We start from the raw sequence: 23,262 nt of genomic DNA, 5'->3' as shown, positions 1-23,262 counted from the left end.
CTAGAATGATATTCGTCTTAGGCTCTTATAGAATAAAACCAACGTTCACTGTTACCACACAGAAAGCTATGCCATGTGATAAGCCATTTTTTGGTTTGAGGGATAAGTGACTAAATGGAGATTGTAAATTGCTAATGGTCTCCATGTTCGAAATACCATCACCATGCATTTATCCAGCACCTATCCATTCTTCAGAGCCTACACCAAGCACATGCAAGTCTTTTCCTTTTCCTTTGCCATCTTTTTAATCCTCCCAACTAAGTAGGCTTTCTCATCCCACAAAAAGGTTAAGTTAGTCTTACTTTCAGTTCATGTTTAAAGAATCTCAGACCAGCAAAGGCTAAGTGATTTGTTACATATAATTTATGGCAGAACCAAGAGAGAACACAAATGTAATGTATCTGACTCCAATATTCACATTCCGTCCACATTGTGTTGAAGTAGCAAGACATATAATGTTAAAGGGGAGAAATTCTCAGTGTTGCCTTTAGTTGGTGAGTTAATTGGTTGGAGATCTTGGTGATTTCTTAACTATTACTCTCAGTGTAAAATTTAACAAAATCATATTCTCAATGATTCTGGAACAATAGGAAGCTCCTCTTTGTAAAAGGATCTGGAAAAAATTTGAACCTTTACCAGTGTTTAGAGGACCCTCTTTTTACACGTAATGGGCACTGAGAACCATGTGGGTGACCTTATGATTTCTAATTTTAGGAAGACTGCTCTGAGAGCAGAGTGGAGGCTGTACATGAGTAAGAGTGATAGAAGTCAAATGGTGCTTAATAAATGTAGGTCTCATAATGGGTTCTGGGAGGAGCTGGGAGGATAACCTTCAAGTTCTTTTTGAGCCTTGCTTTTATTTCCCAGCCATCAAATCCATGATTCCTAAATCCCATCACCTTAGGAAAAACAGCCCTTTGGTGTCTGCGGATGGGCCCCTCCTTAGAGCTCAGAGGGAATTCTGTGGGATCTGTTCCTCCCACAACTCCCTTTAGGTACTCATGTTGGGTTTTTAAAAATCCAAATTGTTAACTTTTGTCCCCCATAGATGAATTCAGGCCATTCCCATTCAGTGTGATAAGCCTGTACTTGATTTTATGCCTTCACTGTTATGTTTATTTCTATTTATTTTCCTTTGCTATTGTATCTTTTTTATTTTGGTTGGCTTCTTTTAACTTCTCTCTTTGCCTCTGTAATTTGGAAGGTTGACTACAGTTCTTAACTGAGTAAGTCATTATGTTTGGAGCACCTTGAATGTCTATTTATTATTGGCTTAAAATAAATAATGACAATGGCCTTGCCTGATATGCTGACCCCACACTCCTCCACTGACCTGAGAACTTCTGAAGGTGCTTCCTGTCCCATTCTCATGCTTTCCTGTTATTGTACCCCTGCCCCAATCTTGGGATTTGTTGAAATAATAATTGAAGATCATTGCTAGTTTCCTTTTACAGTATTTCTCTTCTTTTAAGAATCCCTTCTTTAGACTTCCTTCACCTATTTTCAGTGATAGCATCACTCTTACCATCCAGTCCTGTCCTGTGATTTCTGTTCTGATATAGTCATCAGGAGATTTCCATTACTTTCTTCAGATACCCTGGACTGTAAATTCCAGCACAGGTAAAGAAGTCTTTCTTTTAGTCTGATACGTGACTAATATCTTTTCTGGGAATAGGATTCCTGGGCTGAAGTCTTTTCCCTTAATTGTCTGTGGATCCCCCTCCACTGTCTCCTGGCTTCTAGGACTGCAGGTGAATAATTCCATGCTCATCTGATTCTCGTTAATTTGTAAGTAACTTAAAAAAATTCTCTAGGATCCTGTAAACTACTTATTTCAATATTGGAATTCAGGAGTTGTGTCAAGATATGCCTAGCTCAGTGAAGATTTTCAGGAACAGTTTTTGGGACTGGGTGAGACTTCAATATGTGGACATGAGAAGTTTTTTGTTTGTTTGTTTGTTTTTAAATTTGTCCCATAGTTGTTTAATCTTATGTTTGTCTTTTTCTCTTCTTTCTAGGCATACCTATTATTCTTTCAAGTCTATTATTCTCATGTAAGATCTTGAGTCCCTTGTTTTCATCATTAGTGGCTTTCATAACTTGCCATTGCTATTAGCAACTTCCTCAGGTGAAATGGAATATTATACCTTTGTTAGCAGGATACTCCCATTTCCTGGTAGAAAAAGAATGTAGGTGCATAGAGAGGACCTAATTCTTATCTTAGTAGAATGAGACTGTAGGTACACTGTAAGGTACATAGACTTCTTTGACTTAAAAAAAATGGCCTCAATATTCACAGTTGTAAACTGTGCAAAACCCACAACTTATGCTACCTTCCTATCTTAAGGATATGAATTTTATATGTTAAAGAATTTATTAAACTTTGTAAATTAAACAAATCAAAAATCCTCTGTTTCCTTCAATACCCTAGCTAAGGTTCACATTTACTTCATAAAAGGCATTTTTTATGTTACTGCTATTCTAATAAATTGGATCTTTCAAATGGCACTTTTTGGTCATCTTAAGTAAAATAAGACCTTTGGCATTTGAAACCTTAGGAAAATTTAAAAATATATTTTGGAAAGTGGAACTTAATAACATGTAGAAAATATATAATGCAAATGAAAACTGTTAGTCAAAACGTGATTTTTTTCATTGGTTCAGCATGTGAGGCTGATCAAAACAGACCAAGATTTGCGAATTTAGAGTCAAATGTTGGGAATATGGACCTCCTCTGGGTCACATATAATGTATTGATGCCTGCTTCTACTTTGCTTGAGGAAAAGCTAAGAAAAATTAAGTTGCCTTTAGGGAGGTTGACAGACTCAAGAATTTTGGTTCTGTCAACCACTCATTCTGATAGAATCTTTTGTTTGTCTGAGCCATAATGACGTAAGCATGGCACCTTCAACAAGCAATTGGAGATCACTTAAATGTAGTGTTTTAATTTGAGAAATCCAACTTTTTGCAGCCAACATTTTTATTTTCCTAGAACTCAGCACCAGAAAAAATCCATTCATGGAAAACAATAAACAAATAAAATCTGTAATGCACTCACAATTAAAGTTTATTTTGTACTATGTAGGTCTAAAGCAAAAAATCTCATAGTACCCATTTGTACTTATTTAATGATGAAAGTGTATGTGAATCCATGTTTTTACATGTCTCCAGGCAGATAAGTTTCAAAATAACCATTAAGAATTTAGACCTTGTCAGAGCAAGGAACTAGACTGTGTTGCAGATTCAAATACATAGGGAAGCTCAACACATATGGTTGATGAATGAGGATGTCTAGAGAAATGAGTGTGTCCAGCACAAAGTAATTTCATATGTAAGAAATTATTTTATATATTTTTGGTGTATGATAACTTCTCAAATATGTGGCATCAATGTAAATAGTACTTCAAGTACTCGAGACATTAATATACCCAATACACTGGAAGGAAAGAAATACATGAATATAACTTCCCAAACAAATTTAATGTTAAAAGATTCTTTTTTTCTTTTCTTTTTTCAGCAAGTCTCTTTGGCTTCTGTGCCTTAGCTTCTAAAAAATTAAGGGTTGGACTAGATTATTGGACTAAAAGACTCCTTAAGAATATAGATTCTGGTCTCAGACTGTCTAGGTTCATATTATGGTTCCATCACATATTAACTCAATAATCTTGGGGGCAGTTATTCAAGCCTCAGTTTCCTCAAAATAGAAAATGTTTCCATTGAAATAGAAAATCTGACATAGGGATCCCTGGGTGGTGCAGCGGTTTAGCGCCTGCCTTTGGCCCAGGGCGTGATCCTGGAGACCCGGGATCGAGTCCCACATCGGGCTCCCAGGGCATGGAGCCTGCTTCTCCCTCCGCCTATGTCTCTGCCTCTCTCTCTCTGTGTGTGACTATCATAAATAAATAAAAATTAAAAAAAAAAGAAAATCTGACATAAAAGGCTGTTATGAACATCAAATTGTATATTTAATGCAATGCATTTAACACAGTATCCAATGCAAGAGAAACTCTCAATGCTTACAAGTTGTTCTATTATTATTTGGAAGCTTTTGAAGACTTAACTATTTATTTAACTTCCTGACCTATTAGGCTTCAGAGAACTGGCTGGGCATCATTCAGTTTACGTCTTTGCCTTTGGCCTGGGAAACAAGTGTTCTCCAAAATCCAGTAAACAGAATCTCTTGCTCTACTTTTCTTATTCTTCTCTTTAGTCCACTATGGGACATTTGCCAACCATGCTCAGCCTCCATGTTTTTCTAAGCATTCATTTATTTCATTGAGCTTCTAATACATTCCTGGTCCTAGATGACCATACTACAGTACTTATCCTTGTGAAGCTCAGGTTTAAATGAGAAAGACAGACAACACAATTATGATCCAAGCTGATATGCATTATAAATATATTGGCATAAATAAAGTGTTATTGAGAGTATAGAGATAGGAGTCTTTGGAGTCTTGGAGACCAATCAAAAATGATTCTTAAAGAATGAATGGGGGTCTCTAGGAAGATAAAGAAGTACTAGGATATTCTAGTTTATGGGAACAGTTTAAGGATGTGAGAAGAATGACCAAAAAGTTTAGTACAGCTTGAACATAAATGGCTCACAGATTGTGAAAGGAGTTTGTGTCAAGCTAACACAATTTTTTTTTTTATCTCATAAGCCACAATATAATAGAAACTTTAAGCTGGGAAGTGAACACAATTTTGGGAGCAGCATGGAGGATGGACTTGGAAGGGGAGAGACTGTTCTTGAGAAGGCCAGTTAAGAAGATTCTACAGATGAGGGAAGACATAAAAGGATCCTGGATTGGCAACAGAACTAGAGAAAAGCAACTGAATTCAAGAGATGTCTTTGAGCTAGAGTCAGCTAGAGTTGGTAGCCAGTTGGATCAGGAGACTCAGGGGAAGGGGTTAGACTACTGACTCCCTTAAATGAAGGCATTTGGGTTTGAAAGTTCAGGTTGGAAATGTTACTCTTTATCTATCAGAAGAAATCAGATAGAGGTGTTGAAAGGAAATCGGAAATAAGGGATGGGAGCCAAGGGAAGGGGTGGCTGAGATAAAGGTGTGGGTTACTGGAGTAGAGATGAGAGCTGGAGCCTTAAATGTAGCAAGTTCACCCAGCCAATGCCTTGTTTATGTGCCCAAAGGGCTTTACCTGGCCGCTGAGGGATGGGAAGTAATGTGGACACTCTTGGGTGCCAATAACATTCTTTTTCCCTCTCCTTCTGTGGTAGAGACTTGGGTTCATTTAATCTCATGTGATTTCCCTGGTAGGACAGTTTCAAATCAATGACAATGAATTAACTAACAAAATAACTTGTTTGCAAATTAACTACTTCATGAATATTGCTACAAAGTTTTATAACCTATTTGGCATTCTTCCATTTTCAGGAAGAAAGTTTTTACTAGAAGAAAATCAGGCTTCCATTTTTTCCCTTATTATATAGTAAGATGCACATTTTAGAGGACCAAGGGTTATTTTACCCTATCTCCCACCACCCCACAAAGTTCCTTGGAGAGTAGAAACAACTCATACATTTAGTGTGTGTGTGTGTGTGTGTGTGTGTGTGTGTTTGTATGCTCTTATGCCTTTTTTATTTTCTCCTCACTTTTCTTCTTTACATTTTTGTCTTTCTTTTCTATAAATGTTAAGAATTTAGATCAGATTGGGCTTATTTTGCCTATCCTCCTTGCTGACTTCAATCAACTCTTTAGAGTACGGATGCCTTTGAATAGTAATGTAAGCATAGAAATGATGCATGTATAAAAATCCATAATCAGGATTCTTAAAGTTTTAGCCAGTAGATTCATAAGAAATGACAATGCTTCTAAGAAAGGTGAAAAAAAAGTGGTAAATGCAAATTTTTTTTAAAAAGCCAAAATTTCTTAGTGTAGCAAAACCTAAATAAACATTGCAGTTTTTAGAGCTTCACCTCTTATGTCACATTCATGAGCTGTGCTAAGCTAAAGTTTATTGTTTGATTACAGAAAAATATGTTTAATAAGCACTATCAATAATTGCGAACTCAGGAGATCTTATCTTTCTATCACTCTGAGATCTTTGTGGAGGTTTGTGGTTAGAAGTCTGAATTGAGGAGAATGAAATTGAATTGCTGATCTGTCTCACATGCTGCAGTTGTGTGGGTTTTCTAACATGTTTTTGCCAAAAGGTTTTCAACTGGGGCTAATATAACTGCTTATAAAGAGTCCTGGCAGGATGGGTTCTAGCAACACCACCTTATACTGAAGAAATGGAATATTAAAAGAACCAATTTACAAATAAACTCTTCTGAGTTTATAATTCTCAGGTGAATGATCTTTTTTCCCAGGTTTGTTTATTTTTAATACCCCCCGCCACACACACTGCCCCTGCCCTATGATACAAATGTTCTTATCCCTTAAACAATTTAGAAACCTAAAGAAATCACCTAATATAAAGATTCTGAACTTACTCTTGAAGTAAGTAAGGTTATAAAATAAGGTTATAAAAATCATAGTTAGCAGCGGTTAACAGGTTTGAACCTCTATTGAGAAGATTGTACCCTTTAGACATGATAGTCTGTGATTAAGAAGACACAGTACCTGTTTTCTAGAGTACTTATAATCTAAAGAGTACCAGAGGTATATAGATATGATAGCAAAACTAAGACTAATACTTAATATTCAGATTTTAAGACCCATCACCAGGACTCAAGAGAACATATTCTTATTGTGTTTTTAATAATATATTAAATGCTGAAAGATACAACATGGCATTTTATCACAAGTCACTAACATGCTGTGATTACAAACTATCTGGATATATTAGAAAAATCACTGGTCCAGGGGCCCGTGTCGTGGCCATACATTGGGAAAATTTAAGGAGTATGCTCTCTGGAGGATCTAAATAATCAACCAGGCTTAAACTTGTCCTCTCCTCTATAGATAAAAAACAGTTAAGAGAATCATCAATCATCTAAACAAATCTTTATGAACCCAGTGAATATTTACAGATAAAGAACCTGTGTCTTTGAAACTCAGAATTTTCATTAGAATCTGACATTTCATTTCAGGGGATTGATTGATTAACTATACATTTTGCTTGATTATACATTTGCACATACTTGTTTCCAGAAGAAAGGCAACTCATGGGATCATGTCCCAGCTATGAGCTCTGTTTAATCCTGGGCAAGCCACTCACTTTTCTGCCCCCATTCTATCTTGGTAAATATAAATATAAAATGAAAGGCTTAACTGATCATTTCTGGGAGCCTTTTTGGTTTTTACATTGTATTTTCTATTCATCCCCCCCAGATTTATAACATCACTGAGATCTACATATTCATTTATTCATCTGTCCATCCATCCAATAAATATTTATTGTGACTTAATACATACTAGGTGCTATTGTAGATACTGGGATGGATTGGTAAATAAGATCAACAAGGTGCCTGATTTGAAGACTGATATTATAGTGGAGAAGTCAGACAATAAACAAATAAATAAACCAGATAACTTCAGAAATTGATAAATACCTTATCTCAGGTTATATGATAGAAAATTCCATTGGGGTGTATTTTGGATTGAGCAGTCAAGAAGTAAGAAGAAGAAGTAAGAAGCAGTCATGTGAAGATTGGAGAGAATATTCCAGGTGAAAAACTGACATATTCAACAGCTGCTTATATTTGAGGGATAGAAAGAAGAGCAGTATGACTTCAGTGTAGTGAGTGTCTGGAATAAAATGATGTTAGAGAAGTGGGTAGGTCATGTAGGCATGGACACCAGGCTAAGGAGTTAGGTTTTATTCTAAGTGAGATGTATGTTTTATAATCAGGGCAATGACACCATTTGTGAATGTTAGAAGATCATTCTGGCTTCCCTGAAGAGAATAGATAGTAAATGGGCAGGAACGAGAACAGAAATTTAGGAAACTCTTATAGGCCTACAGAGAGATGATGCTGGTTTGGCCCAATTGAAGTTTAGATGCAGGAGCAGCGGATAACTACCAGACATAAAACAGGTATAGGAAATTAGGCTTTCTTCCTGTAAACAGATTTTAATGTGATCCTTTAAGAGTCTATAGTAATCATGAAGTGTCTAGCCTCATGTGGTTGCCTGCTTCCATTATACTTCCCATGGTTGTTGCTCGTGCACTTCAACCTTAGAGTGAACCCAGAATCTTTCATGCACCCAAGAAGTTGTATGACCTTAGACAAAAAATCTAACCTGTTTGGGTCTTCAGATGTCTGTACACAAAAGAATTAGACTTGCCGTATAATTTCTAAGTTTACAAGGTCTGATTGTTTTTGATGCTGGGTGGAAGTTGAATCATGTTACAGGAAACACAAACGTGAAGGAGGTGTTTTTGGGGTGTCTAAAACATAGGCAGTGTCTATGAGCACCTATGAGTACTGGAGAGGGAGATGGGATGTTAGGGAAGGTAAGTAACATATCAAAGACTATGAGAAGGGATATTTTGGAGGGTGATTTTATATTAAGAGGTTGCACGTGAAAAAAAAAATGAAGCTGAGAGAAAAGAAGAACAAGGAGAGGTTGATTGCTGAGGCTAATACAATTTTTAACTTGTGGTATTGTCAGCGGAACTGACCAAACAGACCTGATACTTAACCAAAACAAACACTAGCTATTAAAATGGGTGCTAGGATACTAGCACTCTTGATTGAATGTTAGATTTGGAGATGAGAACATCCAGGGAGGGTGGAGAAAAGATTCTAGCTGTTTCTGCAGTTATAAGAAACTAATATATTCAGGTTTCCCTTAAATTATCTGCCGTCCACTTAATGCTTTAGCCCTGGCTGTAGGGACGATCTCCGTTTGATACTATTTTTTTAAATGTCATCAAAGTCTAAGGAGTGTTTATAATTAGATATTTGAGCCTATCTGTTCTACAGGTGCCAAAGTAATTATGAAGCAACTAATTTAATATCGTACCTGGTTCCTTTAATTGAAAACATTCAAATTGCAGGCTTAGAGTTGTCAAATTGTTTTCCAGATGAAAAGCTTAAGCTATAGGTACATACAGAAGCCAGGTGTCTTATCACTACATTTAATAGTAAGAAGATCACCTAGTTTTTAGATTAAAGTTTTTAGATTAAATATGAAAAAATGAACAGGTTAGATAGTATCCAGCAGACAAGAGACTCTGGAATGCCCAGTTACTCTTCTGCTGTCAATGGCACATGCCTTTGGCACTATCACTCAAGAAAGATGTAGGTAATCTTCCTGCCCTACCTAAATACTTTCACAGGCAATGTGAATGTATCATTCATTTTTGTTTCTCCTGATTCCTTGGAATATCCCCATAAGATACTGGGCCAAAGAGAATTATGGGAACAACAACAAAGTAATAAGCTTTCTAGATTGTTTGCAGTCTCATCTGGATATGTTTTGATTATGGATCCTTAGAGAGTAAGCGTTGGAAGGAACTTTATGTTTTGGTCTTACTTCTTCAATTCACAGATGAAGAGACTGTAGTCCAGAGGGGTACCAGAGTCACAGACTTGCTCATGGCAAGGCCAGAATTTTCCTCTTGTTTCTTCTTCTTCTTCTTTTTTTTTTTAACATATATTTTTTAAAGATTTTATTTATTTATTCACAATAGACATAGAGAGAGAGAGAGAGAAGCAGAGACAAAGGCAGAGAGAGAAGCAGGCTCCATGCCAGGAGCCCAACGCCAGACTCGATCCCGGGACTTCAGGATGGCGCCCTGGGCCAAAGGCAGGCGCCAAACCGCTGCGCCACCCAGGGACCCCCTTCCTCTTGTTTCCTTGGGAATCACTGCATTGCACTTCCACTACTCTGCAGTGCTACTACATTTCATCTTATGTGAGGTTGTGGGTCATAGTGAGGGCACAGGGCAGAGAAGCGAAGCTGCTGACAAAACATCTTCAGAAACACAAGACAAGCATCTCTGTCTACATGTTTATATGGGGGCCACAGTCACTTTTGCTCCAAGATCTCTTTGTGGTTTACTTGCTGTCATTCTAAAGTCCTTGGGAAATGTGCTCTGAACATTTCTAAAGAAACTGAGAACAAGCTCATTGATTTTATCATCAGCTGTAGACTATAGAGACCTAAACATCAGAATAATAGTCATGCAACATAATTTAATTTCAGATAAGTCCCCAAGCAAAAACAAACAAACAAACAAAACAAAAAAACAAAAAAAACCCACACAACTTTCCTTTTAATCTAATGTAGACTACACCTATGCTCATGCTCAGTTCTGTCCTTTTTGCCTTTTACTTTAATTGTTTTCTCTATTTTTTTAAAGCTTTTTAAAAATTTTTTTATTTATTTATGATAGTCACACAGAGCGAGAGAGAGAGGCAGAGACACAGGCAGAGGGAGAAGCAGGCTCCATGCACCGGGAGCCCGACGTGGGATTCGATCCCGGGTCTCCAGGATCGCGCCCTGGGCCAAAGGCAGGCGCTAAACCGCTGCACCACCCAGGGATCCCTTGTTTTCTCTATTTTTAAAGTGAAACAAGTACTATTTTCCTTATATATGCCTAAAAATTTTTTTTATCCTAGAACAAAACATCTATACAGAAAGGTGAAAATAAACGTACAATTTAATGAATAATTATAAGGCATTCTACCTTACTCTCATAATCACCACAGCTCAAGAAATAAGGCACCCAGAAGCCTTCCCACCCCGGTGTTTTCCTTCCTGATTCCAACACTTCCTTCCCTTTATCCCAAACCACTAGACTGCATTTTGTGACGTCCACTTAGGTTATATGTGGTTTCTATTCTTTTAGTCATTATGCACGAAATAACATGCATGCATCATTTATCGAAGTTTCTCATTACATATACCTTTACTATTTTTCACTCTACTTTTTATTGTTAATGTTGAGATATCACCCGTCAATCTAATAGTTCCTTTTTTGAAGGTCATCAGTCTCTTTTCTCTGGCAGCTCTTAGGCTTTTCATTATATGTCTAAACGTGCATACTTTAAAAAAATTTGCTTTTGATTTGTTGGGATTCTTAAATCTGAATGTGGATTGCATTTCAAATAATTTTTCTAACCTAATTTTCTAGTTCACCAATTCTCTCTTTAGCTCTAATATGCTTTGAACCTATCCATTGACTTTTAATCATAGTTTTTTTTTTTTTTTTGCCAGTTCTAGTTGATTCTTTTTCAAATTAGTTGGCTTTTTTATTAAAGTTTCTTGTGCTTTTAGATATTATTACAAGTTTATCTTTTATTTATTTATTTTTTACAAGTTTATCTTTTATTGCTTTAAATGCAGTAAGTTCAATTATTTATATTGGGGATCTGATAATTCAAATATATGGTTTTTTGGAGGGTTTTTGTCATCAATTGTTTCTGTTGTTTTATTTCCTTGCATGTCATTGTTTTTAAATACTATTTGCAGATAGGATTTGAGGCCAAGATGTAAATCTTTTCTTCTTGGAGTAGTTTTATTTTTACTATCAAAAGCATAAGGGTTAAAATAATGATCCAAAATCACTGTAAACAAAATTCAAAGATTTAGGTTTTCTGGACCATTGAAGTGATTTGAAGGTGAGCTATAATCTGCATGAGGGCTGGTTTTCTTCTGCCTTAATGTAGTCCAAGAAGGAAACCCTTTGAGATCCCAACTTATTGAGAAGAGGTCTTCGAGAGGCTCTTCTACTAGATTTCTCACTTCACAGACTCTGGGAGTTGAGACACGAAGACAAAAGTTTGAACCTAGCAGAACAGCAAATGCTCTCAAAGTAAAAGCAACTTCTAAACTCTGCTCTCATTGCTCTGGGTTCTGGTTCTTCAAATTTAACCTACCAATTTCTCCTCTTTGTGAAATCTTATTAAGCCTTTTATTTGTGGGTTTTTTTTTTTTTTGAAATCGTATTAAGCCTTTTAATAATATTTTTGGACCTTTTGTTCAGCATTTTTGGTTGTTTTGGTGTGGGAATTTATTTGGATCTGGGCTGCCATAACTGAAAAATTAGAATACTTGTATGTATTTTCACAACCAAATCCCCAAGTTGAAAATATATTTCCCTTATAATATAAGAGCTATAAATTAAAGCCTACAGACATTAAGAAAAATAACTATGCTAAGTCTTAAATAAAATTATGGCAACTAGTGCAAGTAGAGTTGTGGCAAATGAATCCACCTGTATAATGCTAGTCCTCTCACAAATTGGAGTTCTTTCAGAAAGCAATATAACAATCCATAGTGTTGTAATCATGTTTAAACATTTTGGCCATATGTCATAAAAGCAAAATGCTAAAAACAACCATAGTATTCAACATTAGTGAAATGCCTTAACAAATTATATATTAATATTATGTCCTAATAGTCATTAAAGAGGATACTTGTGACAACTATGTAAAAAATGGAACATTTATGATTTACCATTAAATGACAATAGCAGAACACAAAATAATATGTTTTCTCTATAAAGCATATATCTGGAAGGTAAAGAGCAAATATACATAAATGGCATTTCTATTTTACTGTAGGGGTGGGCAAGTTTTTTTCCCCTAAACATTTGTTATACCTGTTATATATTCTTTTCAGGAATAAAGACAGATTCCAAAACTGAAGCAAAAAAACTGTCACGCTAATAGTTTTCCCAAAAAATTTCAGTGAGAAACTTTTATATTAAAGAAAAAGAAAAAAGGAAACAGAGAGCAGTTTGAACTTATAACCCAGTAACTCAGAATATGCAAGTAGGCTAAGACCTTTTTCCGTTCCTTTTTCATGTGATCTCTATGTAGCTTCTAAAACACCTTTGGCTTCCTATAAGCTTAAATTTTATTGAAAAAAAAAAAAAGAAGAAAAATTAGACAAAAATCTGGGGTGTTAGTGCCATCATCAGATCTTGATTGAATTCTCAGTAGATCAAGTTCAGAGAAAACATTTCTATCATTTGAAGATGATTCATTTGTTGTTTTGCTGTCAGGAGGGTATAATATGAATATGTATTTATATATAGTTCATTTTTAGTATAAGCTATTTGCACTTTTTAATGTTTTTTCACTAAAAAACATCATCATTCCCAAATCTCATCCCAAATCTTCCTTTTTTTGACTAAGTGCTAATCTTCCTTCAATTTCAATTTAAAAAAAAACAAAAGTACATTATTTGATTCTATAAAACAAAATTAAAACCCAACCCCACCATCTTTATTTGAATAGCACTCCATTCCTAGCATTAATTAGGGTGGTTTATTATGTATTTACCATCTGTCCCCAATATGAAAGGGCAGGTACCATATCTGTCTGATAATACTATGTAAATATACTATTTAATATATTACATATTATATATTCATATACAACAAGCCAATTTCTGTTTAGGTTTTTTCTTCTTTCTTTTTAAAAAAATATTTATTTGAGGTAGAGAGAGAGAAAAAGAGAAAGAGCTCATGAGCAAGGGCAAGGGCAGGGGGAGAGGGAGAAGCAGATTCCTCACGGAGCAGGAAGCCTGACACGGCGTTGGATCCCAGGACCCTGAAATCATGACCTGAGCCAAACACAGATGCTTAACCAACTGAGCCACCCAGGTATCCCCTGGTTAGGTTTTTTTCAGAGGCACAGTTTTATTTTTGTCATGTTCTTTTTTTGGTTGTAAATTCTTTCATCTTGGTGGAATAGTGGTGACTGAAGAGATTTCTTTTGTGTTCACATATAGTTATTAGAGTAATATCTTCTTAAAAGGTCACTTTTGCTTTGTTTTCTTCCTTTTTATCCAGGAGAAATCAATGATTCTACCAAGTCTGAGATGTTTACATTTCACGATGGAGGTGTACAAATTTTATGCAAATTCAATGCGATTGTCTCGCAATATAAAATGGAGTTGCTGAAAGGGACAGAAGTACTCTGTGATCTCACTACGACAAAGGAAAATGGAAACACAGTGTCCAAGAATCCGAAATTCTGTCAATCTCAGTCATCCAGTGATGGTGTCTCCTTTTTTCTGTATAACTTGGACAGTTCTCATGCCAGCTACTATGCCTGCCAACTGTCAATTTTTGATCCTCCTCCTTTTCAGAGAAAAAATATTAGCAGAGAATATTTGAATGTTTATGGTAAGACATTATTTTCATTTTTCAGGCTTAAGAGGGCATTTGCATTTTAACAACTTTTCTCACTAATGAAAACAAGTAAATAAGTGCCTTTTGTAGAGTTCATTTTGGTGAAATTGATGGCAATCATTTACTATGAAAATATGCGGGGGATTAATAATAATTAATATTAATCAGTAATATGCAATTTGATCATGTAGACTACTATGTCAGTCTATGTCTTTAAAACACATATGCCATTAGAAATCAGAAAAAAAAAGACAAATTACCCAGATCCATAGCCTAATGGCCATTGCCTCTATTCACATAAAGTTTAAAGTTTTGATTTGTTCTGGGGTTTGTGGAATGAAGTGAGATGATTGAAAATAATAGTTTTATACCATTACCATTCCTACTTACTTTTCTGCAAAAAAAAAAAAAAAAAGACGGAAAAGTCCTTTCTATTAAATTCATTTGTAAACATATGTGTCCATAGAGTCCATAGAGTCTTTTAGGTTTGAACTTTTAAACTCTTGCTATGGTATGATGTTATTTATAATGTATTGGATTCCATGATTGTGATGAAGCCAAGCTTGCTTTGATTAAATCACTTTAAAATTTGGTAAAAGAACTTGTGATTCAGCACTGAAAGAGGAGATCGGATTTTCTCAGTTTTCCCTTAACATGTCTCTTTTCCAACCCAGAATCACAGACTTGCTGCCAACTGAAGTTCTGGTTACCCATAGGATGTGCAGCTTTTGTTGTAGTCTATATTTTTGGATGCATATTTCTTTGTTGGCTTACAAAAAAGGTGAGTGATGTCTATTTTTTCTTGCATTTGCTTTGTTGAAGAATATCAGTATTTACTCATCAAAGCACATATCGCTCTAGCCAGAGTAATTTGATTAACACAGACAGTTTTTCTTTTCCACAAGATATGTCTACTAATTAAACCATTAACTTGGCAGAGAAGCTTATTTATTTTACAGCTGGTTCAGCCTAAAAAAGGATTTGATGGCTTACAGAGAGAGCTGTTATTGTTATTACTCAAAAAAGATAGAGGAGCTAGGGCCAAGAAAGGATAAAAAAGGACAAAGATTGAAACACAAAAATAAAAAAGTAGATGCTTCTAATTTCTAAGAATTATTACATGCAGGCTGCACATTTGATTTTAAGTTTCCAGAGTCAGGGCAAAGATGAAACAACCAGTTTTAGGTTTCCCTCAACTTGTCAATTAAATAATCAGTGAGAAAGTCTTATAAGATGCCAATAGTAGCTGAGAAGGAAATGGTCAGCTTCTTCCTATGATAAGTTGCTAGGACTCTGTTTTTAAAGAATGCCACAGAAAATCTAGGGAGATAACTCAACAATGACAAAACAAACTCTCTCCTGGGGGATATTCTTCTCAGTCTTTCACAATACAGATTCTCAATGAAAAGAAGGTACACCATTCTGTATATTGTACCAGTATATCCACAGTGTGATCATTGGCCAGATCATGGAATTTGGAGAGAAAAAGAGAGAAGACAGTGAGATAGGGCCCATGACCTAAATCTACAGAGAAAGGAACAATAAAAACAAAAATGAGGTGGGAAATTCAGCAGAAGCCTCTTTATTTAAAATCCTTTTCATATTGTTTTCCTACTTAGTTGCAGGTCAGGAGCCTGAGCCATATCCTAACACTTTTGTCACTTATCATTTCAATGAGGAGTGAAAAACAAAAACAAAAAAAAACGAAAAACAAAACAAACAAAACCAGGGATGGAGATGAGGAAGAGCAGATGACAAACCATGTTTTTAACTTTTCTTCCAGAAATATCGATCCAGTGTGCATGACCCTAACAGTGAATACATGTTCATGGCAGCAGTGAACACAGCCAAAAAACCTGGACTCACAGGTACCACTCCATCTGGAGCTTTGGGCAGAGCAGAGTGTTCGTCACATTAAGCCTGGAATTTTATTTTTTTTCAAATTTTAGTGGAAGGGCAAATGTCTCAAAGGTCCAATTTTAGATTTTCTGTGAAAATTTGACTTTTCACTTTAAGTTTGTGCTTTCTGCAGTACAATGAAAACAATAAGTCTATAAAACTCATTAAAAATAAACAAGCAAAAGATTCATAAGCTACTGGTGTATCAAAGCAGTTTACTAATTGATACTTCAAAAATGGGATGATTCTAAGTCTTCCTTAGTAAAAAGTTCTTTAAGTCATGTGATGAACATTTATTGGGTATCAATGAAGTGCAAATTATTGAGTGAGGCATGGGAAATACACAAACAAATGTAGGAGGGTTTTGGACAGAGATTTGGAAGAGAGATCTGGGCTGGTGCTCCCTGGGGGAAGGAGTTAGAGTTAGGGAAACTGGTGTTAATCTGATGGAAAGAAGGTGCAAGTTCAGAGAGTCTGGATAATTGCACAAGACTAGTTCGGTGTGACTTTGACTTTTTCCATTCAGAATGAACATTGTCAATTTAAGGGTCGTTAAGCTGAGGAGCATCTAGAAAGTTTGAAGCATCTCTTGTGGTTGGAATGAGATGAAGGATGTAATGAGATAGAAGCCCCTGAATTTTTTGCCACCATTCAGTGGTGAGATGACTATATAAAGGGATATAAACAGCCTCCGTAATCTTGGAATTTGAAGCATGGGAAAGGAGCTAAATGCCCCTTCAGTCTAACTCCTCATTTCTTTGGGTGAAAGAAATTGATGCCCAGGGTATTTAGTGATTCCTTTGGTCCCCTAAAGATTTCCTACCATAGGGACATCTGGGTGGCTCAGCGGTTCAGCATCTGCCTTTGGCTCAGGTTGTGATCCTGGAGTCCCCGGATCGACTCCCACATCAGGCTCCCTGCATGGAGCCTGCTTCTCCCTCTGCCTGTGTGTCTGCCTCACTCTGTGTCTCTCATGAATAAATAAATAATCTTAAAAAAAAAAAAAGATTTCCTACCATAACTTTGTCACTAGCAAAGAGCTTATGTTTCATTGCTTTGCTTTTGAAAGAACAACAACCACCACTTTTCTTTTAATATCTGTGCCTGTAATAATGTGTCTGTTTTAGTTTGGATCCCTGAGAGCAGACCATGAGTCAGAGACTTGAGTATAAGTAATTTGTTAGGTGACTCCAGGAAAAAGAGGTAAAGGAACAGGGAGAGTGAGACAGGCAAGGAAGAAAAGCAAATGAAAGTTGCACTACTGAGATCTCAGCTGGAGACCACAGAACCTCTGAGAAGTGTTCAGAGGTCTCCCAGAGTTGTTCTGAAGGATAAGTGGGGTATCTATTTACTGGCTCCCATCCCCACTAGCTTGGTGTTGCCTTTGGGGCTCATGAGCTTTCTCTTGTGCATCCTGGAGCAATGCTCTATGCTTGAAACAGTGTTTTACAAGTCTTTAGAGAAAGCCCCAAGGTGGAAAGCAGAAAAATGCATGGTGGGGCTATTGTGCTAGAATGGACACCATGTGCAGAAATGTCTATCCCGGCTGTGGTTGAGATGAGAGGTCGGCAGTTTCACACCCCACCTACCAAGTACAATAACTGAAAATAGCCAGAGTGTAAGCTTCTTGAGTGTAGTAGGGTCTCTCCTCTGTATTCTGAAACCACTATGCATACACAATTCTAAGCAGGACATGCCTCAGCACCAATATCAAATATTTATTGTAGGATAATTATGCACCATAGTACCATGCTGAGTAATCTGTGTTGGGCAGAGGGAGAGGGAACTCAACACAGTCCTTGTCTGCAGTCTGTAATGTCATTGGGAAAGCTGATGTGTTTGCATAGAGGGTGGAATCATGATAGAGTGAAAAGTACTCAATTACTTGTGAAGTGTAGAGTTCAGGTAAGGTCTATTACGAGAGTCAAGAGTGGGCTGGGAAACACTTTATGGAAAATGTAGAACGGGTGCTGAGTCTTGAAGCATGAAGAAGAGTTTGGATGGAGTGTGTGTGGAACCTGGCGCTAAGTCTTGAAGCATAAGGAAGAGTTTGGATGGTGTGTGTGAGTGTGTGTATGTGTTTGTACAAGAGGCAGATGAAAGGGACAAACTTGCTGAAGGGTAGTGGAATAGAGTGCTTTTAAAATTTTTATGCTACATTTTGTTACAGGTGTGACTCATAATTTGGAACTCTGTGGCACCCAGGCATGAACCACGTTGGCCAGTTCCCTCCGACCTGAAGTACAAGACTCCCACATATCCTGGACCACAGAGTCAGACTTGATTTGAGTACATATATCTTCTGTTGGTGTTTTGTTCAATCTGGACCAGTGACTATATCAGTCAAAAGGGATTTTAGCAGGCTGCTTTGGTACTGTTGGGTTATCAAAACATCTTCTTGCAACTAGTTATAGAAAGCCCAGCTTGTGTCTGTTTACCAAATAGAACTCACTGGGATGGAATTCCTATCTTCACATCTGCTTCTAGCAATGCGCCAGACAGTAAAACAAACACATCTACAGATATTTTTTAAGAGATGCCAAGAGTCCTGAATCTGCAAGGCAAATGGGTAGCCAAGGGTCAGTATCTGTCTGCATTTCACTAACAGACTACCTCTTCTTCCCGTAGAATGACCATTCCTTTTTATTCAGATACTGGAGGGAAATATTTCAAAGTAGTAGCTATTTTATTAGTGAGGCGTCGACGAAAAACGGTGTTATTATAGTATATTAGTACCCGGTACTCTTTTTAAATTTTTTTTTAAGTTTTTTATTTATTTATGATAGGCACACAGTGAGAGAGAGAGAGGCAGAGACACAGGCAGAGGGAGAAGCAGACTCCATGCACCGGGAGCCTGACGTGGGATTCGATCCCGGGTCTCCAGGATCGCGCCCTGGGCCAAAGGCAGGCGCCAAACCTCTGCGCCACCCAGGGATCCCCCGGTACTCTTTTTAAACTGCTGAACCCCAGTCTCCCACTCCAAGAGTTTAGATGCCTTCATCTGCCTTCAATTTTCCTTTTTAAAATAGTCCTACATGATTACTTGACAGACATTCGGAGTAGGGAGCTAGGTCTACATTCCCCCCCCTCTACTTCTCAACAAAACACAAATACTATATATTTAGTTGCAGCCTAATGAATATCATTTGCCTATATTCTCCCTATAAGAATATTTTTGCTCCAGAAAGACATCTTATTTTCCCAAATTCAGTTAAACTGATTTATTTTGTTGACTTGTTTCTACCACATTAGTGGTAGAAAACATTGCCCAGAATCAGGAGTGACTTTATTTTATGATTCTGTTTTTTACCATTATCTATGTTTTCATGGTGCTATTAATAACAAGCCAGGCTGTTCCTGGAGATCATATTAAAATTGCAAACAAAAAAACCCCAAACCATCTTTCACTGTCAAGCATTGTCTTGGAGGTAGAGCCAATGATCCATTCAGCAGAAAGCTGTAGTTCCGGAAGGTCACTTCTAAACTATAGCCACGCTGACCTCTGGGCTTGACAGGTTGAAATGGCCCCATCAGCCTGGAGCAGCTATCAGACGTGGGTGGAATTCCAAGGGTTAAGAGGCTCCCCTGAGCCAAGGACAGCCAGCTGCTCTTCTTCCCAGAGGCTGAAGTTATTCTGGGGGCCACAGTGAGTCTGCCTGCATTTGTACTTCCAGAGTCTGGGAAAAAGCACAAATGTGCCAAGGAACATCAGCATGATTCCCTCTCCTAGAACTCATTCAGCCTGGACACTGGCCCTGGCCCTTCCGGATAGTCTTTCTTTGAATACAATTTGCCTGGAAAGATTCCTAAATGTGTGTAATATGTGATTAGTCTTAGTTGCAATATTTTCTCACTTCCTGTTTGCGTGCCCAACACTTCTGAAGCAGCCAATGTATGTGCAGCAACATTTTTAACTTTAGGTTAAATGAGGTTATTGAGTAGTTTTAAAATTTGTTGGTACCTGCTTATAGTTTACTTTTAAAGTGAGACCAGATATGTCATTATGCATACTTATATTGTTGTAAGCATGTGTAATGCTGGATGTGTACAGTACAGTACTGCATTTGTAATTTGAATCAAGTATGGTGTTCTCTTTCCAGCTGACTTGGACAACCTGGTTGGCTCTGCAGAGATGTTGCCTGAGTTGTTTGCAACTTTCTGGGCGGTGGGAGGTGGTTGGAATGGGGGAGTAGAGCCTTCATGTGGGGTCCACCTGGCTTGGTTGTCCAAACTGTGCTTTGAAGCATCCTCATCCTCAGCACTGGACATTTCAAAGTGAAGTATTAAAAGATACAATTTCTGTGAAATAAAGACTTGTTTTAAGAGGAGCTACTCATAAAATAGACTTTAGCAATAGTAGGAACCTAAGGAATAAATGTTTGATATTCAGCAACTGAAAATACCTCACCGTGTTTTCTTGGGGGAAGAAAACGGTTACCTTAGCTGTAGCTGGCGCTTACAAACTTGACCTTCTTGAAAGGATTCCACTGCTTAGGACAGTTGTTCATTTTTTCTTTTTCTTTGTTAAATATTGAAACAACCACAGACTTATAAAAAAGTTGAAAGTCTAGCAGAGAGACTCTTCCTCAGTGAGTTTCTGGCCTCATGCCCTATTCACCTCTGAGCAGTGTGCATTTCCTATAGACAAGAACACTCTTTTCTCCATAACCACAATACAACCACCAACATCAGAAAATGTACACAGCTACATTGCTGCCATCTCATCCCCAAGCCGTATTCAAGTTTGTCCAGGTGTCCTCCTAATGTATTTTATAGCAAAAGATTATATTCAGAATCTCCCTTTGTAGTGGTCATATCTTCATGCTATCCTTCAGCCTGGGCAGTTCCTCAGTCTAGACTTGGATGGCCTTCGCTCTTGAATATGACAAAGAGTTATTATGTAAAATACCCCCTTTATTTGGGTCAGTCTGATGTTTCTTGATAATTAAAATCAGGTTATCCATCTTTGGCAAAAATAGCCCAAGAACAATGCTGTGCATCCTGTCAGGTGGCTTACAATCTTGATTTGATACATTACTGATAATGTTCATTTTGATCTCTTGACTAAGGTGGTATCTGTCAAGCTTCTCCACTGTAAAATACTCTTTAATTAGTTAATAAGTAGTTTATGGGGGTACACCTGGGTGGTTCAGTGAGTGAATGCCTGCCTTTGGCTCAGGGCATGATGCTGAGGTCCCAGGATTGAGTCCTGCATCGGGCTCCCCACGGGGAGCCTGCTTCTCCCTCTGCCTGTGTCTCTGCCTCTCCCTGTGTCTCTCATGAATAAATAAATAAAATCATTAAAAAAACTAAGTAGTTTATGGGGAGGTACTTTGAAATATTCTTTTTTTTTTAAAATATTCTAAATCTTCTGTTCCTTGTCAAATTTTCAATTTATTCATTTGTTCATTTTTATCTGTATGGTTTCCTGTTTTATTCAAGGGTAAAGATTTGTTACTGTCATTATTTTTTACAATATCCCATTCCAGGCCAGCGGGAGCCCCTGTAAAACTGCTTGTGATGTCATTCTACCACATTCTCAACATTCTTTCAGCACGTCCTTGCTTTCTGGCAGAACAAGATACTCTAGGCTAAGCTAGTGTTTTCCTATCCCAGTGCAGGCATCAGCCATTTCTCCAAAGAGTCCTGCTTTCTTCAAGTAGGCAACAGTTTTAGAAGCCAAGATCCAGGCATTAGTAAATGCTCATTACTATCGGGATTTCCCAGCTCCTAGGCCCTTCAGTGCACAGAACTAGGACACACACACAAACACACAGATGTAAATGTGTATGCGTGTATAGGTGTAGATATGCCAATATACATGTATGCAATATTCACATTTATTATCTGAGTATAGTTGACACGCAATGTTACATTGGTTTCAGGCATACAACATTGTGATTCAACAAGTGTGTACATTATGCCCTGCTCACTACAAGTGTGGCTGCAATCTGTTCCCATACATCATTACAGTATCATTGACTATACTCCTTATGTTGTGCCTTTTATCCCCATGATTTATTCATTTCACAAATGGAAGCTTCTATCTCCCACTCTCCTCCACTCGTTTTGCTCAACTCCCCACTCCCTGCCTTCTGGCAACCATCAGTTTATCCTCTGTGTTTTATCATACGTATATTTAAATATAGATGTAAATGTGTGTATATTTGCATATATACCTATATATGTACATATGTATTATATATGATATGTACACATACACCCACACATACATTTGTATCTATATTTGTTTCTGTATCTATCTATAGGATGTTGAAATACACAAAATCACACCTATGCCTTTAATTCCAGTATAACACTTCAGGGTTCATTCCAGATTTATATCTTTCTATTCTTGGCCCTCTCAGGACAGTGAGAAACCTGACTCCTACCATCTTTAGGATGTTCACTTATTTGCTCAGTCTCACAGTATGAATCTCCCATTTTGGTTGGGCCCCGTCCCTGATGTGATAACCTCCCTACTCTGCCCAGGCTCTGACTCGTCAATTCCAGGTTGCCCAAGCCTAGCATCAGTCACTGAATTCTGACTCCTTGCACTGGGCTCTCCCACTTCATGGAGGTCCTTCTCACCATGTTTGGGCTCTAACACTCCAGGATGGGTTATTCCTCCAACTTCAGCTTGGGGCCACAGTGGCTCCCCTGCACTGGGGTGGCTCAACTTTGTCAATTCCAGTTTCTTTCCCATTATATCCACCCAAAAGGAGCTGAAAACCATTGGTTTGTTTACTGATTGGTCCACTATAATAAGCATATCCACCAAGAACAAACCATACTTGGGAGTCATTACAGTCTGAACTCCTGTTAAGAGAGGACTCAGTTGCCTCACTTAAGCCAAGAGCTTACCCTATCCTTTGTACCCATCACTGTGAAATAAAAATGTTTTCTTGCTTTGTCTGGCAGGGCCTTCCAGAGTCCTAAAAGAAGTTGACATTAGTTTTTAATGGCCGTTTACTTTATTAATGTGGGAAATAGGCTAGACTTAATGAAATTATTTTGGGTCAGAGTTTCCCCTCTAATGGAAATCAGGGCGGGGATTTTCTACTTGCCTCCATCCCATAGTATATATTAAATGCTGCGGGGTCCAAATTTATTTCCTAGCAACGGTCGAGAAAAATGGCTATTTCTGGGAAGCACTTCTCTTTTAATATGAAGAAACCAAAGTGAATGAACATGAGAAATATGGGAACCACTGATGCCTTCCAGTTGAAGCTTGGATCCAGTCTAACTTTTCCCAAACAGAGCTGTGAGAATAAATCTTATTGGTATGTGAGGACTCAAGGAGT

At 37.4% G+C, this 23,262-nt stretch overlaps 1 protein-coding gene across 1 annotated transcript in view; it reads left to right on the top strand.

Annotated features, from left to right (window-relative positions):
• The window catches only part of ICOS (inducible T cell costimulator), a 73,279-nt gene extending 51,161 nt beyond the window's left edge, over positions 1 to 22,118 (top strand). Inside the window, exons 3-6 of the mRNA XM_077884939.1 lie at positions 13,718 to 14,053; positions 14,734 to 14,840; positions 15,843 to 15,927; positions 18,129 to 22,118. Coding sequence (XP_077741065.1) covers positions 13,718 to 14,053; positions 14,734 to 14,840; positions 15,843 to 15,927; positions 18,129 to 18,169 — 569 coding nt within the window. The 3' untranslated portion in view covers positions 18,170 to 22,118. The remainder of the gene's footprint in view (positions 1 to 13,717; positions 14,054 to 14,733; positions 14,841 to 15,842; positions 15,928 to 18,128) is intronic.
• Positions 22,119 to 23,262: the final 1,144 nt, after the last annotated feature.

Source organism: Canis aureus, chromosome 36, assembly GCF_053574225.1.
Source record: "Canis aureus isolate CA01 chromosome 36, VMU_Caureus_v.1.0, whole genome shotgun sequence".
Classification (NCBI taxonomy): Eukaryota; Metazoa; Chordata; class Mammalia; order Carnivora; family Canidae; genus Canis; species Canis aureus.
The sequence above is the reverse complement of the archived record's forward strand: the minus strand, read 5'-3'. Positions and strand labels throughout refer to the sequence as shown.